The following is a 26,641-nucleotide window of genomic DNA, read 5'->3' as shown; positions in this document are numbered from 1 at the left end:
TAAAAGGTTGGTTATTACCTCCAGCAATCATATTTCTTGTTTTGCTTTTGACATGTTCAACTCTGGCACTTAGGACAACAAATAAGAATCAGTCAAGCTTGATTTTCTTCACATCGCCTTAAGTAAACCTTACAACTGAGTTGATAACAGGATCAGGTCTTCCACCCGCCATTTCTCCTGCATTTTCATTCTGGTTTCAAAAAACTGACTCTGAAAATATTTCATAATAAGTGACCACATGAATGTTATTTATTTTTCGTTGTTTTTCCAAATATATTTTCAGTTTTATTTTGCGCTCAACTTATGATAACTTATGATCAGTACTAAGAATGAGTACCTTGTTTACGTGTTCAATTATAGCAGTCTACAAAAACAAACAAATTCTTAATCATTCTTCTTTCAGATGTTCTCGTTTTCTTTCAACCCTTACACTTGGGACAGCACAAAGGAGCGAGTTGGCTCTGATGTTGTAACCCTGCACTTGAAAAACAATGACAGCAAGCTTATTAAAGTATCAAATCTCACGGAAGACATTGTTATCGTTATGCCTTTAAAACTTCAGAAAATCTCAGCTTCAGAAAAGTCATGGTATTTCACAAAGAACGATGATCTACGTTTCCACGAGATAAAAGTCAAGTATGAAAACACCTTGCTGATAATGGAAATCAAACCTCAAGATCCAACCGTACATCTTTTTGTCTATATGCGTTTTGGTCAGCGACCGACAACTCAAAACTACGACCTCAATGCTACTATCTCTCATGACAAAAAGTGTGTTTGGATGATAGGCACACATAACAAAAGGGACGGACAAACGGTCTGCTTCTTGAATCCGCATGCGCCAATACAAGTTCTAGCTGAGCGTCCTGGGAAATACTTACTCGGTTTAAAAAATTATAATGCCACAGTGAACTTATCTCACACAAGGGATAAGAGATCTTGTCTTGGTGGAAGGCGAAGGAAGCGCTCCTGCGTCGAAGTCAAAGATCCACCACCCGCCCCACCCCAGAGTGAAAATGTCCCTGTGATGCCAGTTTATGATTCCACAACAGACCAGAACTACACTCTAAAGGTGACCTTGGGTAGTTGCGTTTACTGGTCAGAAACACTTGACAAGTGGATATCATCTGGTTGCCGAGTAAGTGAAAGTTAAATAAAGGTTTTCAGCGCAATCTTTTTTATCTAATTTGGCATCGTATTCAACACAATTCAGATAATTTGAGCTTTCCTGAGTAATGTTTGTAAAAGTGCTGTGGTACTGCAATAATCTTCACTCATTAAGCTTATCATTGAATTCAGGCTAATCTTTGATTAGAGAACATTTTCAGACAAAAGTCGAATCGATTTGATAGCCAGCCGTGGTATAGAAGCGCCTTAAAACAAAAAAGATGCGGTGTGATTTATGGTGACAGCCAAAATGATAATATTTATCATTAAGATCTTCCTTGCCTTTATAATTTCAGGTTTTAGCAGAATTAGATGGATTTTTAAACTGTAGCTGTAGCCACTTGACGTCATTTGGGGGAAGTCTCTTAGTTGAACCGAATCGCATTGACTTCGACAAGGTTTTAATCGAGTTCCAACAGTTATCAGAAACTGGAAATATCGCAGTTATTGTGGTTATTGCGGTGATTTTATTATGTTATGTTACTGTGCTTATCATCGTACGGAAATTCGACGAGGAAGACGCCAAAAATGTGAGTGTAGAGTCAGATTTTGCTTAGGACCGTTGTTTTAACGGGGCATGCTCTCCAGTATAACCACTTTACTCCTATGATCTTGTTGTTAAATCCCCCTCCGGTTGCTTTACAATTTTTTGTAAATAAGTCATGACAATTTGCTAATTGATCAAGATACAAAAACCTACCTGATAATTTTGAGTGTTCTCATGACCTGTTGCCTAGATAATGTACAGATATTTTTGGGTGAAGTTGCATGTTGATCACCCCTGGGAGTTAAAGTGTTAAGAAAAAAAAAAGGCTTTAAAAAGTTAAGTGACAGCCCTTTTTTTTTTTTTGGACTGGAAAAAAAAAATTGAATTTAGAATATAAATCAGTTAGCCATAATTCATGCTTTATCATGTTTTTTTAAGAGGGAGGCACCGATCAAACTTCCGTCATCTTCAAGCTGCACCTATGAGTATAATATAGTGATTACTACAGGGGCTTGGAAAAACTCAGGTACGACTGCTCATGTTGCTTTGGAGATTTACGGTTCTGATGGAAAGAGTGGCGTTCTTCAGCTTACCCAAGAAGAACCTGGTGCAGTGAATACGTTATTCTCACGAGGTAATTCAGATGTTTTTGTAGTTTATGTTAACAAATCACCTGGTGCGATTCAAGGAGTGCAGATTGGACATGATAATTTTGGAGATAGTCCCTCGTGGTACCTAGAAGAAATTCTGATTCGGGACGTACAATCTAAGCAGTCGTGGAAATTCATGGCCAATCAGTGGTTTGCTCTTGAGCGCGGAGATGGGCGCATCGAGCGAGTAATCGACCAGACCTCAAATAATTTGGATTTTGGCAATGAAGTTGCAAGACGTTGGCGAAGAGGCCTTGTGGAGTCGCATATTTGGATTTCAGTAGCAGCCAAGCTGAGAAAAAGCCGCTTTACAAGAGTACAGCGGCTGTCTTGCTGCCTCTCAGTGCTTTTGACATCTATGTTTGCTAACGCGATGTTCTACAAGTTAGAGGGCAAATATGAACAGCCTATCCAAGTCGGACCGCTGAAAATGTCGTGGAGACAAGTGGTAACTGGAATTGAAAGCGCACTTGTTGTGACACCCATAAACATTTTCACAGTGTTTCTGTTTCAGAAAGGAGCTGGAAAGCCTTCCACGAACAATGACTATTGTCTTAAAGGTACCCTGATCTCTGGTATGGCTTGGTGTTTGTTGTTTTTTTCTTGTACTGTTTCAGCTGCGTTTTCAATTTTCTACAGTCTAGTTTGGGAAAAGAGTGTCAGTGAACAGTGGCTGTCTTCGATGCTTATCTCATTCGCGCAGGACGTAACAATCAAGGAACCAGTAAAGGTGTTCTTCACAGCTTTAACATTCGCGGCCATTTTAAAGATAAAGGCGAGGAGATCAAAAGTACACGTCTGCGAAAGCCCTCAGCAAGTTAAATCTGGGTACGATGAGAAACCTTTTTGGACACTGCAATTATCAGAGGTGGAAGAGATGAGGAGACGACAAGCTAAGAAACAGAACCTGACACGTTATTTCAAAGAGTTGGGTTTATACTTGGTCTTCGTTTTCTTGCTTATGGCAGTGTGCTATGGAAACAGAAATGACCATCGGTACTTGATGACGAAATCAATCCGAGATGGATTACCAAACTTTGGCAAAGTGAGTAGACATTATTTGATTATGATAAATTCATTGCTGAAATTCGCGTGTTTAATTTATCTTATGATTTTTTGTTTCCATGGAGATTCAAAATCAAATATATGAAGGAAAATTTTACTTTGCCGGTCTCTTCAAGAAATGACTAAGGCATTTTCTGCTCTTGTAATGGATATTTTGGGGAGGAATATCCCTTTAGAAACAGCGTACAAGAGATATGTTAGTGCGCGAGACCCAAATTTAAGAATGGAAAGAAATTCCAAGCGATAGATATATAATCCCATGAAGAGATTGGCATTCAATTCTGACATAGAAGAAAACCAGAGAGCGGCAAACATAATATTTGAGGGGATGGGTGCAATGAAAATAAGCAAGTGAGAATAATAGTCTAAGACACGCCCATAAATAGTAACTCGCTTGTGTGATTCAAACTTCTGCTCGTCTATCCATACTGCTACACTTAAAATAATTATATATATATAGAGGAAGTCTGTGTTTCGGTTTTTCCGTATTACAGTGCTCCATACATACAAGTAGAGAGTGATCTGAATTGAGTTAAGGAAAAAACACAGAGACCGAGGTATTTCTCGACAAGCCTGTTTCGTGATTAGATCATTCTTCCGGGAATTTTAATGGAAAGAATATTTGTAACCATCGTAGATATACTATAAAATTTACGTAATAAATGTGGCGGTAACTTAAGATGCTTTGTTCAGCTGTGACGGCGTGAAGACACGACTTCGTTACGTTGGTTAAATGATGACAATTCACTTATATATATATATACATATATATATATATATATATATATATATATATATATGTATGTATATATATATATACATATATATATATATATATATATATATATGTATGTATATATATATATATATATATATATATGTATATATATAGCTTTTGTGAATTTTATTTTATTTATTTAACCCAATGATCTTGTATTAATTCAGGTGACAAACAATACAATGTACTGGAGCTGGTTGCAGCGTGTTTTCATCCCAGGAGTGTTTTCCGGCAGATGGTACAACGGTCAAAGGGATGAGCAAACAATTTATATTGGTAATAAACAATCTCTTCTCGTTGGAAAGGCTCGAGTAAGGCAACTCAGAGTAAAAGCGAGTAAGTTTTTTTCCATTTTTATTACTTTTTGCATTTCAGTGAAAAGGCTATTTACCCACACACGCCATTTTTTATTGTATGATTATACAAATATAATTTAGTCTGACAGAGAAGCGATCAAACCTAAATATTGCGCTAAACAATAAGTTTTTTGAAATTCTTGAAGACAAAAATTTTTAACATGTACCAGTAACAATTTCAGCGACTCCTGACCATTCTAACAATTATCGAGACGAGTGTTTAGGTAGCTGCGTTTTTTTTATGAACTGTAATTAAATTAAGGTTTTGATGACGGCTCTCCTTTCCTCCGCATGCAAATGTTACTTTGAAGGCTTCTAAAACAACTTTAATTCTCTATAACAGAGGTGTCCATATTTGTTAAAAAAGTACGAAATGTGGCGAACCGCTGAGTGAAATGAATACCAAAACAAACTTCCTGATTATGATCCTTTGTTCCAACTTTCAGCGCAATGTAAAGTCCTAAACTATATGTGTTTCAAGGGATATTCGACAAAGAACGAAGACAAGACCGCCTACAACAAACCAGGCTGGAGGCCTGTCGACAGCACTATGAGGAATGACGAGTTATTGCAACTTTGCCCGAAGCCATGGCGATATCAACATGCCGAGGAAACCGACACTAGACCCAGGTGGGGACAGTTCTCCTTTTATGATGGAGGAGGATTTGTAGCAGACCTCGGGTATGATAACCTTACGGGGTTCAGCATAGTAACAAATTTACAAAACAACGGTTGGCTTGACAGGCAAACCAGAGTTGTCCTGGCAGAGTTTTCCACATATAATCCGTCGGTGAATATTTTAGGGGTTGCCACATACTTCTATGAAGTTGATGCATCTGGACTGAAAGCAGCCTCCATACAAACTCATGTTCTTTCACTTGATTCTACGGACACGCCCTCACATCAGTTTTATTTGATTTCCTTGCTTCTGTACATTGTATTCGTTTTTTTGTATTTTGGAAGGGAAATTTTCAGACTTTACAATCATCGTTCTCGATATTTCAAGTCTATCTGGAATTGGGTCGAGATATTCCAGATTCTTTTTTCCCTGATTGCTGTGGTGATGTACATAATACGACAAAGTAAAGCCATCTCAACCATGGGCAAACTGCATAAAAACATTTATGCAAATCTAAGTTTCCAAGAAGCTATCACTTGCCAAGAAGTAGAAAATGTCGTACTGGGTATTCTCACTTTCATCGTCACCATCAAGCTATTGCGAATCATTCGCTTCAACAACTATGTTGCTCTATTCTCCACAACATTGAAGATATCTGCACGATCTTTGTCATCCTTTAGCATCGTTTTATCCATTTTCTTTGTGGCGTTTTTGCACTTCGGTGTCTTGATGTTTGGCTGTGTATCTGAGAGATACTCTTCGGTGCTAAAAGGAGCCTATTTCCAACTCGAGGTAACTCTTGGTCGAGTGAAAGCTAGACCAATCAATGAATTAGCACAGGCTAATACCATATACGCCAAAATATTCGCCTTCTTAATTCTCTTCACGCTCACTATTCTCTGTATGAACATCTTTATCGGCATAATCAACGATGCTCTTTTGGATGCTAAGAACCATGTGAGCGAAAATGAGCTGTATGATCTTATCGATGAGAACCTTTGCTCGAGCTCAAAAGAAAGAGAAGAGTTTTTCGATGCAATTAGTAACAAGTTGAAACAGTCGAGAACCTCTAAAACGTCAGCAGAAGTGAAGGACAAAGAATCTGGAAACATTGGCCTTGACCCCACGAACAATGCCAATCTTAACTTTGATTTAATAAGCCAAACTATCATAGCTTGGAGTAAAAAAAGATCCAGAGAAACAATAGATAAACAGCAATGCAGTACAAGGAGACAAGCATTGTTCGACAGGATAAGCAACACGTTAAAATCTCTGAAAGGTCAAAGCAATGACGACTGCAGCAAACGTAGAGAAAAAAAGAAAGTAAGATTTCAAGAGGATATCGTCGAGTCTTCCCTCCGTAAACTACGTAAGAGAGAACATGACCTGTTACAGCGGCTGGAGAGTATTGTTTCAGGGTTCACAGCAGAAGACGAAGAATTCGATTATTTATTAATAACAGCAGAGGTCCATCTCTACTAAGTAGAGAGAGTAAAAAGAAAAGATGAAAGGAAGTAAAATACTTCATCGAAATCATTGTAAAAAACAGATCGTTAAGCATAAATCATCTCGAACACACAAAGAAATAGCAGGAATTCCTCAGCGTTTCGTAGCATTGTGGCAAATAACAAAAAGAGGATAAAAACTTAGAAGTTATTGTTTTTTACATTTTTTTATAGCTGATCTCAAAGGAAGAACCTGTATATAATTTTTCTTTGGAGGCTATTGATTGTTTATAAATATGGCTCGTATTCAACGGCAAAAAATATGAACTGCTTCATATCATTTAAAATAGAGTTACACGAAGGAAGTTAAGTATTGTTATGTCGTACAATCCGTCTGTTATATATATATTCTGCTGCAAAAAGATGGAACGATTTAGACGAATATGTTCGAGCCTCAATGACTTTAAAGATTTAAAAATTGTATTTGAGACTATAGATCATTTTACTGTTTAGCAACAAGTAGCCTTTACTTATCTTATTTAATATATTTGATTGGTTTCATTTATTGAAATATAATTATGAAATTGAATTAGTGTTTTCCATGAATAAGACTTACCTATTTACTCACTTAGACAGTTTCTTTGTTAAGAGAAATTAGCATCACTATGCTGCTCTAAAATTTCGAACGGAAGTAAAGTTATTATGTATGTATGTATGTAGGATTAAAATTCTGCTGGTATCGAGCGTATTGACTCACTCCATTGGTGACGACTGATCCCCCAACTCTGCCTCCTTAAGACCATGGGATCCCCCCTCCCGCCAGACGATTGATAATGACTGATCTCAATAAAAAGCATTTTACACGTGCTCCAAAAATTAATTGATTTCATTGATGTCAACAAAGGGCTCAAACGCAGTGGGCCGCGACCATGGCCAAACCCTTCACGTCCGTGGTAAGCTAGATGGCGCTTCCTGCATAAGTGATAGCTTCTCAGTCACATTTTCCCCTATTAGCTTTTGCAAGCACGTTCTTGGTTGTCAGGTACGCGTAAAACCAACTGAAACTTGTTTATTGGGGGGTTTGCTGGTTAAACCGCGTAGTGATGTCTAAAACTGCCCCTTACAAATGTTGCGTACAGAGGGGACGCTAAAAGCAATGCTTTGTTCGACAAGCATCGGGGAAAGATGTATATAGCCATGCTCTAACATCAACAATCAAAGCGTAAGGATTATATTCAAATATATTTATTAAATAAGTATTCTACATTGTAATATTAGCGTAAAATAAGTTTGCAGCAAGTACATGTTCAATGTTGTTCCAGTGCTGATCATTTTGGCTGCATATTACTTCCAATGCACAGAGTTGCATAATTCCACCGGTTCAAAACTTCGCTAAAAAAAGAGCCATAAAAGTTACATGAAACCTAAAGGGTATTTAAACTTTCGGTGGCTTTAAATTACTGAGGTAAACATTCATCAGAAGGCCCGCATGTCCTTTCTGTTGAACACGTAAGAGGGCTTTGTCGGTATAACATTTTTTGTAGCTAATACGAGCTTTCTCAACGCTGGAATAAAAATCAATTTAGGAAAGAGAAGGTAATTGAGCTGGAACTTCGTAGTACTGATCGCAATGTTTACTGTACAAACAACATCGTGTAAGGGTGTGCTATTTACCTAGAAAACGGCATTTTATTATTTGAATTTACAGAAGTTTCGGGACGCAAAACGCGAAAACAGTAAAATTTTCCAGGGGTGGATGCTGATCTCATATTTATAGACATTAAAAACAGAGACTTATGCTTTCGTGTCGTGGAAATTAAACTTACATGGATTCACACAGCTATAGATAGTGTTGGTAACTAGTTTTATATCTTTGTGTCAAGCTTTATTGGACAAGATCAAAACGGAAAAAAATATGCAAACATAAATAATTAAAACCCAAAAAGAATGTGTATGAACGGGACACTCAGACCAATGCGGGGTGCCTACCGTAGGAAAATATATACGGAAAAATAAAATCCAGTTGTGGTGAGAGGAGAAACTAACTGTGGAACAATTTAATTGTACAAAATGAGAAATTTGACAACGATGGCAGAAGCCAAAGATGAAAATGGCAGCGAAGCCGTTTCTATTGGAATTTAATCTCCCTGAATATGCACAATCTTTTGTCAATGTGCTCACACATGGCGAGTAGAGAAATTCTTGTCAAGTTTCTACTACTTAAATTTTATTAGAACAGAGGGCGGGTTATCAATGCGAGGTCTAATCCAAACTGCGGTTTTACGCAAGGAGTGGGTTTGAAGTATCATTTATAGGAGGTTTAGCTTGACACTGTTCACACTGTTCACAGAAACATACGTTCAGAAAAGAGATTCAGCTATATTCAAGATAGTTTAGAACGCGGTTTTGTTAAACAACGGCTAAACTTTGTTTTATTAACCGCCCAGAGACTTTAACTATAACTTTGATATAATCTTATCCTCGCAGCTACTTAAGTGCAAGTAAGCACACAGCGAACAAAACAGTTTCGAGACCAGAATCTCTAAATAGAGTATACAGGTGTAACATGTTATTTTTAAAGAAATGAAAGTCCCTTCCTCAACCTTAAGTTATTGTCGAACAGCCAGGCTTTGTTATTTGAGAACGTTATCCAGATAATGAAGTTTTTTCAGGCCTTTAGAGCACAGGGTCAGTCATTTTCTCATCGTTTCGCGCAGATAAACACAGCCCACATTATCCCACCGATTGCAGGTACGAAAGCTAGGGAAGCAGCTTTAATGTACACGATCATCCAGTCTGCAAGAAAACACAACGAAATTATGGTGACGTGCGCTTAGTTTCCCTAACTGAAGACCTTGGATTAGTTTAGCACCAAAGGCAAGCTAATGCAATTTTTCTTGTATTCATTTTTTAAATTGAGTTATAAGGTACAGATTTCAATTGCGATGCAAAGTGAGGTGGTAGCGGTTTTTTTTTTTTTGAGAAGAGAAAAGAAGATGGTGCGAAATTTAAGAAATCTCCATGATTACGGCTGAGGAAAAATTTCTGGGGTATCAAGATGTTATATATGCATTTTGGACCGACAACCTTAGGTTGGCGGGGAAGGGAAAAACAGACGAGGTGAGCTAACCTTTTTCTTTTGACCGGACGATCTGTCGGTTTTGTAAAATGATGTTGACTCAGTTCTTGTCGCAGGAACTTGTTATACCGTAGATGTTATCAAGTAATTGTTTTATCTTCCGTAGTTGACCAGCCCTCGGCTGCTATTTCCGTCAGGAAATAGTCATTATCACTGGCTTGGCTTGCGTGTTCTTTGATTAGATATATTTACGAGGTTTTATTCGGTTAGCTCAGCTCAAGTGTAGATTCTACTGCGCCAAATTCTAATCGGGATTGGGCCATAGTTTTTCTATACACTGCTACTCATCCATTCTATCAAGTCAAATTCAGTATGTGCGCAAACCAAATAAGTAACCGATTCCTTGTTTTCAGGCTTAGTTCTCGGGCTTTTCCTTTTGTTATTCGCTTCCGTTAAGTCTCACTTTATCACCTATCACATGGCCTATATCGTTACTAAATCGCTTGGTTAGTTTTTTGTTTTGTTTTTGTTTTTTTGTTTTTTGTATGCTCTGAATCGCGCTTGATTAGGTCCATATGTCTATCATAAAGCTATCGTCCGAGTTAAACGCCGTGAAGCGTATTAATCGATTATCGCTTTCCAACCTTCCTTTCGATCAATATAAGTGCCGATTTGTCACTTCTATGTTAAGGTCGTTATTGTAATGTAAGCGATAATTCCTTCATTTGTATTATTTTATCTTCGATACGTTTGTTATGTTAGCTTCTATTGTCGTCTTGTATTTCAGTTCGAGCCGGCATACGGTTGACATCTTACGATCCACTACTAAGTTTACATCACACGATTCATTTTAACTGTTTTTGTGTGGAACATTGGTCAATTAAACGCTGTTTATATCGTTGTCAGAAATTCTTGTCGAGTTCGTTTAACACTACGCATTATTCATTACGTGGGCAATATGTTTTTTCAGATAATCATACCTACACGGGAATAATAATTATTTATGTAAGAGATATGTGCATCTTATCCACTCGGTTAGCATGCCGTGTTTTTACTGAAATTTTTCTTTTTTTAGAGCTTTTTTAGAAAGGTTACTAGGTAGGTGTCATAGTACATTTAATAACCTCTTCATATTTTTTTTTAGTTTTAGGTAAAAAGTGAGTATCATATTGAGTGGGGTGAGTGAGGTCATATTTTCAATTTTTTACCTGATTCTTATCTAACTTAAGTAAGAGACAGCATGACCTGATACAACAGCTGGAGATTATTGTCTCGTGATTCTCAGAAGAAGAATAAAAAAGAAATAACTATTAGGCTAAGAGAGAATAAAACGATATGTAAAGGGAAGTAAAGCACTTTGTCAAAGATTACAGGAGAAAACAGATAATTTAGTATTATCAACTGAGTTGATACCGTAAAGGGTTTCAAAGCTGCAGTTTCGAGCGTTAGTCCTTCGTTATCCCTGCTTAATTACTGACTTACAAAGTTGCTTTCCACGGATAAACTAACACCACCATGCTATCCGGAAATCCTAACGGACATAAAGTTATGTATACATTATTTAGGCATATTGCTGGTCCCACTCTACCCACTCCCCTCCCCTCTTATGCCTGTCCCGTCAAAGTTTCCATGAGATAGACACTGGAAGAGACGATAAGAATAATGGAGGAGGTGTAGTTTGGGGTATTTCAAGATATTATTTTCATTTCTATATGATTCACAATTTTTTGACAGTCTGCGAAACAGCTTTTAACAGCTTTTAACAGCATTGGCAAGGATCACAGGAACACAATACCATATGAACATTGTTTTAGACTAATTTTAATCGATGACAAAAGGAAAAAAAATCTCTTCAGATCTATTGACATTGATAGAAATAAACGCGCTTGTGCGGCGAGTTAGCAGTATCCTTGATTATTTTGGAACTTAAAGTACTGTCACCAGCCAATTCTCTAGACAGCTGATGCTCAGCTGCAGTGAAAGGGTCTTAATCAGAAAAAGCGTGTTTGCCAACAATTTCGATCCGATGAGCAGTGAGATAAGTAGTTAGAACAATCATCAAAACGTTGACTGGTAAAAAGTCGAAAACTTATTTTCTATGTAACGATGCTGCGTTGTTTTGAAGTCAGAATTAATGAATCAGTTATTATAACCCCTCCCTCCCCTAGTCTAATCTGACTAATCCCTGTTCCCATAACATTAACTGATCAGAGAATTCCTACTTCCCCTGGTTTATTCCCCATACATGTATTACAGGATCAGTCCCGCCGGTGAAGTTATTGCCATACGATATGAATGTTACCAATTACAACGAGCAGCTTCATTTCCTTAATGGATAGATGGTAATTTCTTCCATCCGTGCAGTTGAACACATGGGGTACTCGATAAAGCTTCCGGTGGGAAAAATACTGATTGACATAAAACTTCTAACTTTAAACATGATTCTTGAACTAGTTTTATTAAAAACGTATTTATCAACTTATGATAACTTGCGCCATAAGAAAATGTAAACTAATATGGCTATTTCAATAATAACTTATTGTAGTGAATATCCTGTTTTGCTGAAGCGAAAAAGTTCTCTGCACCTGGTAGAAAAAGCCTTTAGCTTCATTGGTCCTTCAATAAAGAAAAAAAAAACTAGTGGTCACTTATTTCAGTGAGAAGCGATCAAGTATTATCATGTGTCATATCACCTAATTCAAAAGAGTTTTAATACGTTGCACGATTTGTCGCGTTGGCGTTCTTATTAAGTCAAGAACTATATATAACATACGCATACTGGCATCTGCTGAGGGCAACTTCTGTATATCATAAGTTTGAAGAATTGGGCAATGAAAGGGCTTTAATGCGGTAAAATGTTCACAGCCCTGTTTTTACACTCTGTGCTGTGTAAGTACAACTGAAGTCTTCTACATGTTGTGGTTATTCTATAGAACTGTTAGGTAAATAGTGACTGGTTAGACACAAATATTTCGGTATTGGAACATCCTGTGACCCCAAGCGAAATCCAACCGGAAAGAAAATGACATTATCGGTGGCTTCTATTGGTCTCTCTCATTCAAACTGACCTCTGGTAACGTGTCGGTTCTTAAGTTTTATAATACTTGAAAATAATAGAGGTAATGAAAATATACAAATAGATTGAAAAAGCAAGAGATATGTTTTAACTTGTTTAAAAATATAGTTTTAAGTTTTGTTAAGTCGCAAAATGATTTGGAAACAGTTAACCACTGTAAAACACTTTTTGCGGTTTTTTAGTGCAAACAGAAATACCGTGGGTCCAGTACATTCGTTGCATGAGGCCACACAATTTGGGTAATATTCACGGTGAAAATTTGCATCTTTGAGCGGTCGAACGAAAAAAATTATTTCTCGAAAACAAAAATTAATTTTTACAAAAACACTACACCACAATTATTAAAAAACATATTGGGCTACAAAATATGAAAGTAGGAGGGAAAACAAATTTGGGTGACTTGCCGCTGTCTGTTTGATGCATGCTGACATTAGCTCTTAAGCTAATTTTAATAGATGCCAATAGGAACAAAGTTCTCAGATCTATTGACATTAACCCAAATAAACGCGCTTGTATGGTGAGTTAGCAGTAATCCTTGGTTATTTTGGAAGCTAAGATACCGTCACCAGCCATTTCACTAAACAGTTGATGCTTAGCAGCAGTGAAAAGGTTTTATTCTAGTAATGCGTGTTTGTCAAAAATTTTAACCGATAATGAGTGAAATTGTAATTAGGAAATTTCAATACTTCGGTTAGAGTAATCATCAAAACGTTGATTGTTAAAGGTCAAAATTCATTTTTTTTGTGCCGACGCATAAACACTGTATTGTTTTGAAGTCAGAATTAACGACGGAATCGGTTATTATTAATCGCTTGGGAAAGGGGGAGAATAAGGTAAATTTTATCCTAATTCTTCCCCCCCCCCTTTACACCCTCCAGACCGGTCTCTAACATTGACCTACAAAGATCACTTTTTGTCTCTTTGAAAGGAAATTTTTCACACATTTGCTTCCATTGCGCACCTTTCTTTCAGCGCTCGAGCTTCTCTCCATATTATTTGCTATTATATTCTTCCAATTACTATATAGGCAAATATCGATGTTATTGTGCTTTGTGCTTCTCGCATTTCAAAGAGATGCTGGATTCCCCTGCGTGTCGTTATAATACATGTAGCATTGTGGTAAATATTACTCCGACTGATTCCGGTTCCCATGACATTAATTGACCAGAGGACTCCTACTTCTCCTCGTTTATTCCACGCACATGTATTACAGGATCAGTCCCACCGGTGAAGTTAGTAACATACCATGTAATCCTTACCAATTACAACGATCAGCTTCATTTCTTTGATGGATAGATGGTAATTTCTTCCATCTGTGCAGCTGAACATATGAGATACTCGATAAAACTTTCGGTGGGCAAAATACTGATCTACAAAAGCAAACTAACTTAAAACATGATTCCTGCACCAGTTTTCTTAAAAACGTATTTCAGCAGTTTATTATTTCTGGGTTATGAGAAAATGTAAACTAATAGAGCTATTTTGATATAGTAAATTTCTTATTTTGATGAGGCGCACCATTACTCCGCACCTGGCAGAAAAAGCCTTTAGTCTCATTGGTCCTTTTATGAAGGAAAAAAAATAGTGGTGGCTTATTTCAGTGAGAAGCGATCGAGTATTATCATATGTCATATTACCTCCTCCAAAAGAGTTTTAATACTATAAACAATCTATCGCCTTGGCGTTGTTTTCAAGCGAAGAACTATGAAACATAAGCATACTGGCATTTGCTGAGGGCAACTCCTGTGTATCATAAGATTGAAGAATTGGGCGATGAGTGGGCTTCAATCCGGAAGTTCTAATACATCGTGTAGTTATTCTATAAAAATGTTAAGTAAATATTGATAGGTTTGACATAAACATCTCGTTATTGGAACACCCTGTAACCCTAAGCGAAATCCAACAGGAAATAGGATGATATTTTCGGTGGCTTCTATTGGGCTATCTCATTCAACTCTGGTAACGTGTGTTCTCAAGTTTTATAATACTTGAAAATAACAAAGGTGATGAAAATAAACAAATAGATTTAAAAAGGAAGAGATATGTTTTAACTTTTTTTACAAATGTAGTTTTTAGTTTTGTTCAGACGCAAAATGATTTGGAAACAGTTGACCACGATAAAAGTTTTTATTTTTTTAATTGGAATGGTAGTTGTAATTCACGATTCTTGTCCTTAATTGACGTTTAATGCAAAACCTTTCAGAAATATTATGAAGGGTTTCAGGAACATAATAGCATATGTGCCTACCTTCAATTCTGAAGGTGGTGTGACAAGATGTCACTCGAAAAATACACAAAAAAACCATGTAAGATCTCTTTCGCGAGAAACGAATTAAGTTCGTCGACTAAAACTTATTCGGACGTTTTGCTTGAACAATCTTGCACCAAAAGAAATGGGAGTTACATTTGAGCTTATTATATAAACACACTACATAGAAAGCAATAACTGTGGTAAGCTGAAGGCAAGTTTGGACAAAGGTTTTTTTGGATTCGCGAGGTCTCAACATATAATCCTATTTTTGATGCGGTAAATCAAATCGCTCTCGACCGTACATTTTAGGCGGGAAATGCCTCCAGTCGAAAAATCATGGGAAATTGCAATGATTTCTGTCAAGAATAGCTGAGCTTGACAAAGACACCCAGGAACTAGTAAAGGATAATAATTGTATAAGTTAACGGTGGATGCCTTAACTTTCAGTCAAAAGAAAGAGTCCAGACAAAGAGCGGTCTCCTGATATAAATTAGTGGGAATTCAATTTTTCGTGCCCTCCTGGGTAGTGTATACCTGAGGATTAATTGTTAACCTTTTCTATACCCTCTTGGGTAGTTTATAACTGAGGGTTATTTTTAATCTCTTGCATATCCTCTTGAATAGTTGCTTGGAATATCAAGATGAAATATTTTATGAATTCTCCTAACCTCCCTTGCGTTTCCATGATGCTATGTTAACAAGAAATAAAGTCTTCAATGGTGAAAGTTTGATGCGTGGAATGGCAATAGGCACCAGAGAATCAAAACCGTTTGAAAGAAGACGCTTTTTTCATTGCTTATCAAATCGTTTTATTAAATGGCTGGGGAAGAATAAAAGGCGATAATTAGCATACGTATTGAATCGAAAGATAAATTTGAATACTCCATGTTGACGTGTCAGATGATATTTTAAACCTTAGGCTATGCATTTTACTTGGCACGATAATGACGCTCTTGTACCATGCTGTAAAATTCATTAAGATCAGTTTGATCATTGTTTTTTACAACATTGCTTCAAGTGTTGTTGTTTTTTTTTTTGCTTTGGTACAGTGTTAAGCGGGTGCAAAAGACCAAAAGAAACTAATTCTTGTGGAAAGACACGATGTAGATTTTCCCGACTTACTTAGCCATAAACAGCTGGTTCTGACTCAAAACAACACAAGCTGCAAACCACATCCTTTTAACAAGATCCTCGTCACCTTAACTAGAAATTGTTTTTCCTCTTGTAGGGAGGTATTGGTGTGAGTTTTAGCGTATACAAATTGGGAAGATAGTCTCGCTTCCTTGAGCGCGTTCTAACAGGAATCAGATCAAGTATATCATGATGAAAAATTGTCAAAAATGCTCCACAACTTTAGTGTTAATGACTTTGTCGAGTGAATACAAACGTTATTCACCCAAGCTTTTTTTCTTTCTTTCAATCAGAAACGTAAGCATGTTGAAAGCGCATCTATCAAGTGCTCTAACCAGTAATCACTATATGAATATGTTTAATACGATCGGTTGCGTTGTGCCAACACCATTTTAACATAGTGCATGCCCTATCTTATTCCTATGGAGCTACAATGCAAACAATAAAAGCAACAGAAGGGAGGGAAATTGCACAGCCGATTTTCTTATCGGGATCTTGAAAATAAAGCTTGCGCAGGATCACTTAGTTCTGTTAAAGGTTCCCTTACCTCCTGTGTTTAAATATGTTGCGATCAAATTTCCTGTATTGGGCAGAATGTAATTTAATATCTGACATCAGCCTAAATTCCAATTTTCTTGTTGAACCACACGCTACGTAAATTTTCTAAGGCCGTCATGCGCTTGCATGAATTTAGTGTTCAGCACATGCGCATGTAGCTGAGAAAATAGGTAGGGTTTTTCTTTGGCGACTCAACGTTATCATTCTGTAAAGATAGGAACTCAGTCATTACACAATGTGCAATAAAGGAGAAGTTATGCTGTGAGAGAAAGGAAACGATGCAGATTTAGGGCTCAACTATTTCCCGCCGACCGCACTTACTTTTCTAATCCGGATGATAATCAACTTCATAAACTCACACCGAACAGGTGATCTAACCAAACGGAGAATATATAGTTATATATATTTTTCAACCTGAGAAATTCCGAAGTTTCTTTACACGAACATATTACTGAATCAACGCAGCCGGCGAAGTAAAAATTTTACGGGCCTAAAACACGCACTTTTATCTTTTGATAGATCGATGACAGTTATTTATGTTCGGGTGCACGTAGAGGAACAGACGGTATATTTACGCTAGTTTCCGGTGGACATAATGTTTAATTCCAAATAACAACTACCTATAAAAGTGGATCCTGATTAGTTTTGAGTTGTTTAAAATTTTTTGAAACACCCATTTTCATATCCAAGTTAAGAAAACTTTAGCTTGATGAAGCTATTTTCGTGTCGTGAATCACTTGTATTTGTTAAGTAAAACAGCATTCTGCATCTGGTACAAAGAGCTTTTAGTCTCATTGGTCCGTTTACGAGTGGAAAAATAGAACTTACGCGGCTTATGTCAGCAAAGAGTGGTCGATAGTGATGTTTATTACACTAACGTCCTATAAAATAGTTTAAAAAACGTTGTCTAAAATCTGCCGCTCTTGTGATTTTATTAAGTCGCGGACCATAACAAGGGTGTCCACATATACTAACGGCAACTTCTGATTGAGTAAGTTGATGGGTGGTGCGATGAGAGGGATTCAATTCAAACCAGAGAGACGTAAGTCACGTGGCAAGTATTAATTTCTCTTATAACAAAACAATGGGACGTCTGCTAATGAGTTTTATCATATAAAACAACTGGCTAAATGCTGAGTTTGTAACTTTTTATATCGTTTTTGCACCGTCCTTTATATCTTCTGGTCATTCCATGGAAATGTTAAGTAAATAGTGACTGGTTAGATATAAATATTTCGGTATTGGAATATCCTTTAACCCCGAGCGAAATTCAACCGGAAATAAGATGATATTATCGGTGGCTTCTACTGGGCTTTCTCCCTCAAACTGAACTCTGGTAACACGTTTTTATTAAGTTTTATAATACTTGAAAGTAATAAAGGTAATGAAAATAAACATAAATATAGATTAAAAAAGGAGGAGAGATGTTTTAACTTGTTTACAAGTGTAGTTTTTAGTTTTGTTCAGACGCAAAATGATTTGGATACAGTTGACCACGATAAAACAGTTTTCCGGTTTTAAAATTGAAATGGTAGTTATAATTCACGATTGTTGTGCTTAATTGATGTTTGATAAAAAACCTGTCAGAAATATTACGAAGTGTTGCAGGAACATAATAGCATAGTTGCCTACCTTCAATTCTGAAGTTGGTGTGACAAGATGTAACCCGAGAAATACACAAAAACCATGTACGATCTCTTTCGCGAAAAAACGAATGAAATTCGTCGACTAAAACTTATTCAGACGTTTTCCTTGAGCAATCTTGCATGTATAGAAATGGGAGTTGCATTTGAGCTTATTTTATGAACACGCTACATAGAAAACGATAACTGTGGTAAACAGAAGGCAAGTTTGGACAAAGTTTTTTAAAATGAATGCCGTCAGCGACAGTTCAGCTTTTGACGGGTCTACCTTTTATGTCCCTTTTAATTAACTCCCTGCTTGCTCGGCATTTTTATCGGCTTCAGTTGTAGAATATTATTCTCTAAAGGGACGCAAAAACCCCGCAGACAGTTAATTAATAAATTCCACTCCAGTTAGAAAAAGAGAAAATGAAGCATAGTACCGTCTTCATGCTTTTCATCGATCTCATGATAAATTTGGCATTAAACATCGGTGTCAAAAGTTTTTTTTTTCAAAGAATTCGGTACGCATAGTTTCAATTTTATAAATCTTGATAAAGATTCATTCAGATTCATTCAGTTACACAGTTCTTCGTCGTTTAATTCATTGCTGCAAAACATACCTTTTTATAACTACTGCGCCACTTGCCGTATTTGGGCAATAAACATGCACAATTTCCCACAGTATTGCGTTATACAACAGCGCAAAAATACGGACGGAAAGCGGAACAACAGAAAGGTTGCACCGAACAAACCGGAATTAACGCTGTTGTTGGTTTTTTTTTTCTTTTTTTCAAGTAGCAAGTCTCTGAGCACACCAGACTTTTTTCTGATGGTCATAAAGAACACTTTAATGGTTTCTCAATGGCACTCTCTTGACTTGGAATAATACCGCGCGACTTGCAAAACTTCCTCATCGAGTAGGGTGCATTTATTTAAAGTTATCTATTCCGAGAAGTGACAATTTTGAACTTTAAATTAAATGTCTAATCCATATGTTTGACCTCCCGATAAAGAGAATGACGGAATTATCTTCAACTGTCAGTGGCAGTTAGGTAAATTCATGGAAAACAAGGCTATGAGACGCTAGTATTTGCTTTGCTCCGTGCATGTGAAGTCTTTACTCAATGCAATCAGCGGTTAATTCGAGGCACTGTTACAAAACGAGTCTTTCTAATTTTTCACCGCAATTTTCTTCCATTTTCACATTAGTTTTGAGCTTCAAGTAAACAAAATCAAAGGAAAGAGATATATGACAGATTGAACCTGTTTTGCGTATTATTCTTCAAATAATACTTTTTGCAGCACGCCACCGTTATCAACATCTTTAGTCGTAAACGTTTTTTTTCTGTTTGCTGGTAATGCTCGACTCCATGAAAAACAGAGATTGTTTTCTTTTTTTCTTTCTTTTTTTGTCATGCCTTGAATAAGCAGAACAACATTATGAACAACTGGGAAATTTCACCCGGTACTTTTCGGTATTCGCTATTCACCTCCTTTGCCCTTTACATAATACTTTCCAAGTTACGTCTGCGAGTAACGCCAACCAAACGAATCCCTTTGACATGTTTTCGAGATGCAACAAGTTTTGTTCAGCCGTTTGCGGAGACACTGCATTTTTTTTCTTTCAATTTCTTTAACAATTAAAATGCTTTAGTACTAGTATATCTTGAAATCTAAAAAACTCTTTGGTCGTTTCAAAAGTTATTTTCGACATAACAATAAAATACTTTGCCCATTTTCTCTTCTACAGTCATCCTTCATTTGATGATGGAATTGCCAGGAACAGGTGAGGCAGTGTAATTACAATTTAATATTTAAGTATCTTAAAATGAACTGAAAAAAAGGATCTAACTGAATTATCAAAATAATTAGTCAGACTTCCTGCTAGAATGACATCGTTTTGCGATTAAAAACTTTAGTTGGAAAGCAAAACAAAAAAGTCAGAGACTAACGGTGCTATTACCCTGATTCCCCAATTTCCACTTTTAAAACCTTGCCTAATTCTAATTTTTCCTTCTGTGAGGTAGAGGGTTTAAATGCCCATTGTTTTTTTATCATTAATGGTATATTTTTTTTCTCTTCTCCATCTTTATCGTTGTTACTATTGTCATCAGTAGACATTTTTTCGTTTATTTATTTATTCCTTTGTCTCCATCATCAGAATTATCACTATTGTTACAATCAGTATACATTTTTTTTCGTTTATTTATTCCTTTGATTTTTTCCTGTAGAGTGCCAAGCAACCTGTTTCAAAAACTCATCCTACATCTTTTCGAAAAGCGGAAGAGATTGGTATCAAAACGAGTTTGTCTGTTACAACCAGGGAGGTTACTTAGTCTCCATCGAAACTCAAGAAGAATGGCAGTTTATCAGTCATGAGATTCAAAAGCGTGGTACTTCGAATACTAGTGCGTGGCACATTGGTTTATGGAAGATTCGCGGAGTTTGGACTTGGGAGAGTGGAGAAAAACTAAATATTTCGAAATGGCGAGATTCTCAGCCAGATGGTAACGACAATTACGCGGAAATATCTAAGAATGGAGGCCTCTTTAATGGTATCTCAATGGGTGATGAAAACGCCTTCATTTGCGAGATGCCCGGAGGTAAGATCACATTCCAACCATGAAGTATATTATGTGCTGAAACATTAGCAGTCTTGCACTTGTGTCAGGAAAATTTCTCTTGCTTCTTAAAAGTAAAAATGTTGTTCACATTTGCTCGGCTCACCTAACTTGTACGTGTGAGCGACGAATGAACTTATAAGCGTGTATCAGTAGTTGAACATAATGGCCATGACAAAAACGGGGACATATGTTTCGAAAAAAAATGATCACCCTGGGATTTTCACTTTTTTGCATCGCCTGTAGCTGGAAAACAGCGATGGAAACTGTACATTTCACAACTTTTGTCGAGCGCGCTGAGATTGGGATAATCTAACCAACGGAATTTTCCCTTGCCACAAGTTACAAGGCGTCATCACTAACGTCAGTGAGTGAATCCGTGTTCTTTTAAACATAACGCATCGAAGTACGTATGCCCAAGGTCTTGAGTACCGGTACTGAAGACAGAGTGCACAGTTTTTCCCGACCTTAGCTTATGAATAACAGTTTTTTTTTAAACTCAACGAAATATTTTCCAAAAGAACCCTAAAGATTTAGGGCTTTAATTACGGCAAGATCCTCCGTGAACTGAACAATTTTTGAACTAGTAAATGGTAGTTGAAACAGACTGAGGTAATGCAGATTAAATAGAGGCTTTACCGAAATATTTCTATTTGTGTAATGGAAAAGGTGATTTAAAAGGCTTCCAAACAAACTTTGAAACTTTTTTTTAACAATTATTTGTCACAACCTGACACCTGTAAAGTAGAGAGCGTGTAAGAAACAAAAGTGCATGCACGCTTTAAAAAAAGAAAACAACAACAACATCAACGGCACTGGCAAAACAAAATTAAGTTCAATGTCTGTCATGGGAATTTTTTCTTTAAAAACAGTCAATGATCTTACAGAAAGTATTACTCACTTCCATCAACTATTGATGAAAGAAGTATAGCTCTCTTCAGTCGGTAAATGGAAAGTAATTGTAAGTAAATTTAAATCTGTTTCGAGATTGAGGGAGTTTGCTCGTTTACTTGGTGCAATCGCGTGTGTAAATCTGGTCTTTTGTCAAAAGTGGATTTTAATGCCGCTTTTTCTCGTTGAATTCCTTCATTTTCTGTTGTGAAGTTTACGATACAAATGTCCATATTGAGCGGACTTGCAAAGACTTACCGAAAGCGTATTTAAAGTATAGAACTGAAGATATCGCTCACTGTTTTTTAAAGAACAAATTGTTTGAACGGTTTCAGATATAAAATGAATGAAAACCCCATCAATTAATTCAATTTTAAACATTTAAACGTTACGTTCTAACTTCCTGGGTTACTTCTAGTGAAGGTCTAGGTTAATTACAAATGGTTTTTATGCCGCGTGTCAACCCATTTAATGGCATATTTGCTACCAAAAATCATTTCAAAACCATTATTTTTGCCGGCAGCCACAGTGACTTGAGAAAGAGAAGGAGAGGATTAATAAGTAATTAATCAGCTTGATTTGCTTTAAAGTGATTAACGTAAAAATACTTCTCAGCTGGCAAAGCGAAATATATTTATGAAAAAAGGCAACGAAGCTAAGGTTGCAGCTAGCGACTCGAGCAAGCGTTGCCGTGCCGCTGAGCAGAGATAAGAAAATCCGGACCGCAAAGATTGCAGGACTCGTTACCGTGCCCTCTTAGAAAAACAAATAATAAATACAACTCTTTTGGGAGAAGTTTTCGGGAAAAAGCGCGATTGATTACCGCCACCTAGATAATCTTTTGATTTTGTCGCATGTACTTTAAATTGTTATTTTTGTTTTTTCCACAACCTTTTCCATAACAACTGTATGCAGCGAACTGCATAGTTCTCCAGTTGCACATTTATAAGAACTTACATTCACATTTAATTTTACGTTTTGTAAGTCTGTTCAGATGGGGGAGGAAGAATAGGTGGCGGGGTGAGGGTGGTGTCAGCTCAACAAGGAAATAATTAATTTTCAAAAACTCGACTACCAAAATTACATGAACTCACAGATAATCTTAGCTGATGTGAAGTTAACTAATTCAGAAAAGCAGGTTAGAGATGGCGGACGCCGTAAGGAAGAAAGATGTATAGTATTAATTGACAATGATCAAACATAAACTGGAGGTGTTAAAAAAAAAAAAAACACAGGAATCATATAAAAAAAAAATCATAAAACTGTAAAAAAAAAAGGAATTATATGAAAAATAAGTCCCGTTTTCTTTCTCATTTATATTTCTCCTTTATTGTGATTGTGATTTTAATCTTTTTATGTCATCATCATTATTATTATTTATCACTTTGATTATCATTATGATAATTAGTGTTTTTTGCTTTTATTTTTATCATTTTGTAGAATTCCTAAATATAACTTTTAAAAACTCTTGGTACATAATTTCGGTGCGCGTGCGCGAAATAGACCGGCCCATTAACTGGCTCTGGGCTAGAGAAGCCTGCCAAAACCAAGGAGGGGACCTAGTTTCCATTGAAACCGAAGATGAATGGAATTTCATCAATGACCAGATTCAAAGGCGAAATACTGAGCAATATGAAAATAAGTGGAATATTGGTTTAACAAAAAAGGCCGAGAATTGGACTTGGGTGAATGGAAGACCGCTGACTATTTGCAAATGGGAACAAGGGGAGCCAAGAGGTGAACACGACGCGGCTTTCATGTACAAGCGGTCCAGTAATGAAGAGCAGGGCGTGTTTGGTGGTGTTAAAGGCACAAGTATAAGATATGGCCACGCTTATATTTGTGAGATTTCCGAGGGTAAGTTGTTATTTTTGTTGTTGTTTTGTTTTGTTTTTTCTGTTTGTTTGCTTTCTTTAATATTATTTTGAGGAAACTAACGGCAACAGAAGCGCTTAGGCATCATAAAAACATTATTTTATATCGTTTGTGAAACTTATGAAAGGATTTACATAAACCCTCTGACAGTCAGAATCAAGTTTACACTAACATTTGAATGAATGAAATATGTTTGAAACGATATCAATTAACGTTTTCACGATACATATGTCTAACTTTTAGCTTTGTGAGCAGAGGAAAATTACATATGGTTCTGTTACCAGTAATAACAGTAAACTTTCAGTTATCAGTTATTTTCATGCAGTTAATTTATTGTTTCGATTGAACAAAATGATGGTGAATACCAATTGCGAAGAAATATCAGTCCAATTGCTTTTTTAGATAACAACGTGTGATGACATGAAGTGCGTTATCTTTTGCAAAGAGCCATGCCAGGGACTCATGTCTGTTGAGATACATGCCAATTATCGTTTTATAAAACGAATACAAAAGACTTGCAAATTTATTTTTTCTTCGCATAGCGGAATCAGTTCTGTGTTTATTCTATTTTCTTTTATTTAATATATATGATATATTGCTGTAGTTCGAAAAGAAGGTTTGACATTTGTAATGTATACATCTCATTTTTCGAACTTTTCGAGCTTTAAGTTAATTTTTTCACATAATTTAGCCTGTTTTACCTCTAACCCTCAGAGGTGGGTGCCCACCACTAGGATAGGGAATACGTTCCCATTTTTCCCACTGGGTCTTCTGGGTTTCTTGTCACGCGTCGGCACACAAAATGTTTTTTTGCACGAGAAGTAATTCATTTGTAACTAGTTGTTTATCGTACTCTGTGCCTTTGTCGGACGGCATGAAGCACTCACGCTCCTAGTTCGATCTGCACACCCCCTCCCTGTGTATGAGTCGTGAATTAAGATAGGAGGTAAGTTATTAAGCGTGTGCGTTGTGAGAAAAAGAGCGGAAAAGACATATTTAAACTTGAAATGATACAACAAGTTAAATGCGACCCTTTCATATCCCGATAACTCTGGACTCTAATCGATGAGGCTCTTGCAAAAGCCACAAACCACTACTCTTATCAGATGAGTCCAAAATTTCTGGTTAATGTTATTCTTTGTGCACGGCCCCCTGATGCCATAATATCATTTATGAGAAAACAATACCTAAACGCTGTGATATTGTTACAGGTTATCTGAATGTTATGATGTCATTAGTGCAACATAATACCCTAATGCGGTAATGTCATTATTAGTCTTTTCTTCTCATAGTAGCGTTAACAATGGGGATGTTCGAAGTATTTGTAATGTATTCCAATAGCGTCCGTTCGTTTAGCACACTTCGGGTAAAGTATTTCGTAACAGTGGCGACACATTTAGTAAAACCTGCGTTGAAAGGAAATCAAAAAGGTCCTCGCTAGCGTCCATTTATTATAAAATATCCGTTTCATTCAAGTTTTGTAAATTGAGTAACGGTGACAAGCTTGAATTACGAACCTTTACGCCCTCTGCGTTTCGTGTCACTCGCTACCTAATATTTTGAAAAATATAAAAAACTTGTGCCAGGAGGAAAACTGTACACAGTAAAAAAAAAACCTCGGTTGACATGTCGTTCTAATCGAAGATTAACATTCTCATCCACCTTAAACAGCAACATCGCCACCGCTCTCGCCATCGCCGTCGCTGGGGCCATTGCCGTCGCCAGGGCCATGGCCGTCGCCGTCGCCGTCGCCGTCCCCGTCGCTGTCGCCATCGCTGTCGCCATCGCCGTCGCCGTCACAGCAAGGTATGATACTATATACTATACACTATATCCTATGTACTCAGGTATAGCACTTAACTGTCATGGCCTTAAGCTGCTACACAGTTCTTTGTAAGTTAATAATGAGGATCTGATGTTAGATCAAGAAACTTCTGTCTGAGAAGTTTGAGTATTCTCTTTACCTGTCTGTCCGGTAATGTATGAATATTACAGGGAGAAGTTACATGTTAATCACTTGTGGGAGCTAAAGGGTTAAATTCGGAGAATCTTTTGCTTAGGTTTCTCATTAAAGTCACCTGTATGAGTATACTTCTTTTTTTTTTTTTAATCTTGTTTTTCTAAACCAAACTAAGCTGAATTCTAGTTTTTCAACCAAATTTTATATTCTTTCAATATACTTGAATCTCCTGGTATTAGCTGTCACAGATCTATTTAAAGATTTTTTTGTAATTACAAGAAATTGTGCGGCTGTATGACAGCATATAAATTTAACCTAACCCTGTTGATGCTCCATTAGGTGTAGGGATTGGGACTAGTAGTCGAACCAGTCTTGAGCACATCCTATGCATCCCAGTAATCTATACATGTCATAAAGTATTTTATCCTTCCTGAAACTAGTTTACAAGAATAAATTACCTAGTAATCTATCATGGCTTTTCACAATAATAGTTTCCAGGCTTAAAAAAATCACTTTCCTCATTAAAATATCCCCTAAATCTACTGGCTTCGAAGACAAAACTTAACGTGCATCTAATGTATAATCTGAGTTAGTGCACTGAGTTGGCCCAATTTTTTAGCAATTACCCAAGTCTTTTCAAAACCTTTTAAGTTAATTTTTTTTTCACAGTGAACCAGTGAAAGTCCTAACGGATGGTCAAATGAATACTTTTTCAGATCACTCAGTAAAATTTATTCTTGTGCTTCACGTTAACATGTTGCCACAACCCTAACTGATAGGCTGCCATCTAAAACTTTTCAACCTCTTTGGTAATAACCCGTATATGTCCAATACAACAAATCCAACTGGATTCTTCTACGGCAGTTGACGATTCCACCCACTGTTAGTCGAATTAATTTCGTATTTCAATGGCTAGAGTTGCCAGGATCATGGACAGTTGGTTTAAAAATACTGACATATGCAATTACAGCAGAGGTATTTCCAGTTATAGGCCGACAATAATGAAA

General features: G+C 36.8%; 2 protein-coding genes and 1 long non-coding RNA gene across 3 annotated transcripts; all 3 read left to right on the top strand.

Moving 5' to 3' along the window:
- Positions 1-403: 403 nt before the first annotated feature.
- Positions 404-2,588, top strand: LOC131774268 (polycystin-1-like protein 3). The gene is made up of 4 exons (XM_066166522.1): positions 404-1,148; positions 1,471-1,697; positions 2,093-2,491; positions 2,535-2,588. Exons 1-4 carry the CDS (start codon positions 404-406, stop codon positions 2,586-2,588), a joined length of 1,425 nt encoding a protein of 474 aa, XP_066022619.1.
- Positions 2,589-2,596: 8 nt separating this feature from the next.
- On the top strand, positions 2,597-6,862 carry LOC131788104 (polycystin-2-like protein 2). The gene is made up of 3 exons (XM_066167027.1): positions 2,597-3,349; positions 4,315-4,483; positions 4,950-6,862. Exons 1-3 carry the CDS (start codon positions 2,663-2,665, stop codon positions 6,602-6,604), a joined length of 2,511 nt encoding a protein of 836 aa, XP_066023124.1. The 5' UTR covers positions 2,597-2,662; the 3' UTR covers positions 6,605-6,862.
- Positions 6,863-12,399: 5,537 nt separating this feature from the next.
- On the top strand, positions 12,400-20,541 carry LOC131795722 (uncharacterized). Its single transcript, XR_010717508.1, has 3 exons — positions 12,400-12,535; positions 20,038-20,073; positions 20,519-20,541. It is a non-coding gene; the product is annotated as an uncharacterized lncRNA (long non-coding RNA).
- The last annotated feature ends 6,100 nt before the right edge of the window (positions 20,542-26,641 follow it).

Source organism: Pocillopora verrucosa, chromosome 5 (assembly GCF_036669915.1).
Source record: "Pocillopora verrucosa isolate sample1 chromosome 5, ASM3666991v2, whole genome shotgun sequence".
Lineage (NCBI taxonomy): Eukaryota > Metazoa > Cnidaria > Anthozoa > Scleractinia > Pocilloporidae > Pocillopora > Pocillopora verrucosa.
The sequence above is the reverse complement of the archived record's forward strand: the minus strand, read 5'-3'. Positions and strand labels throughout refer to the sequence as shown.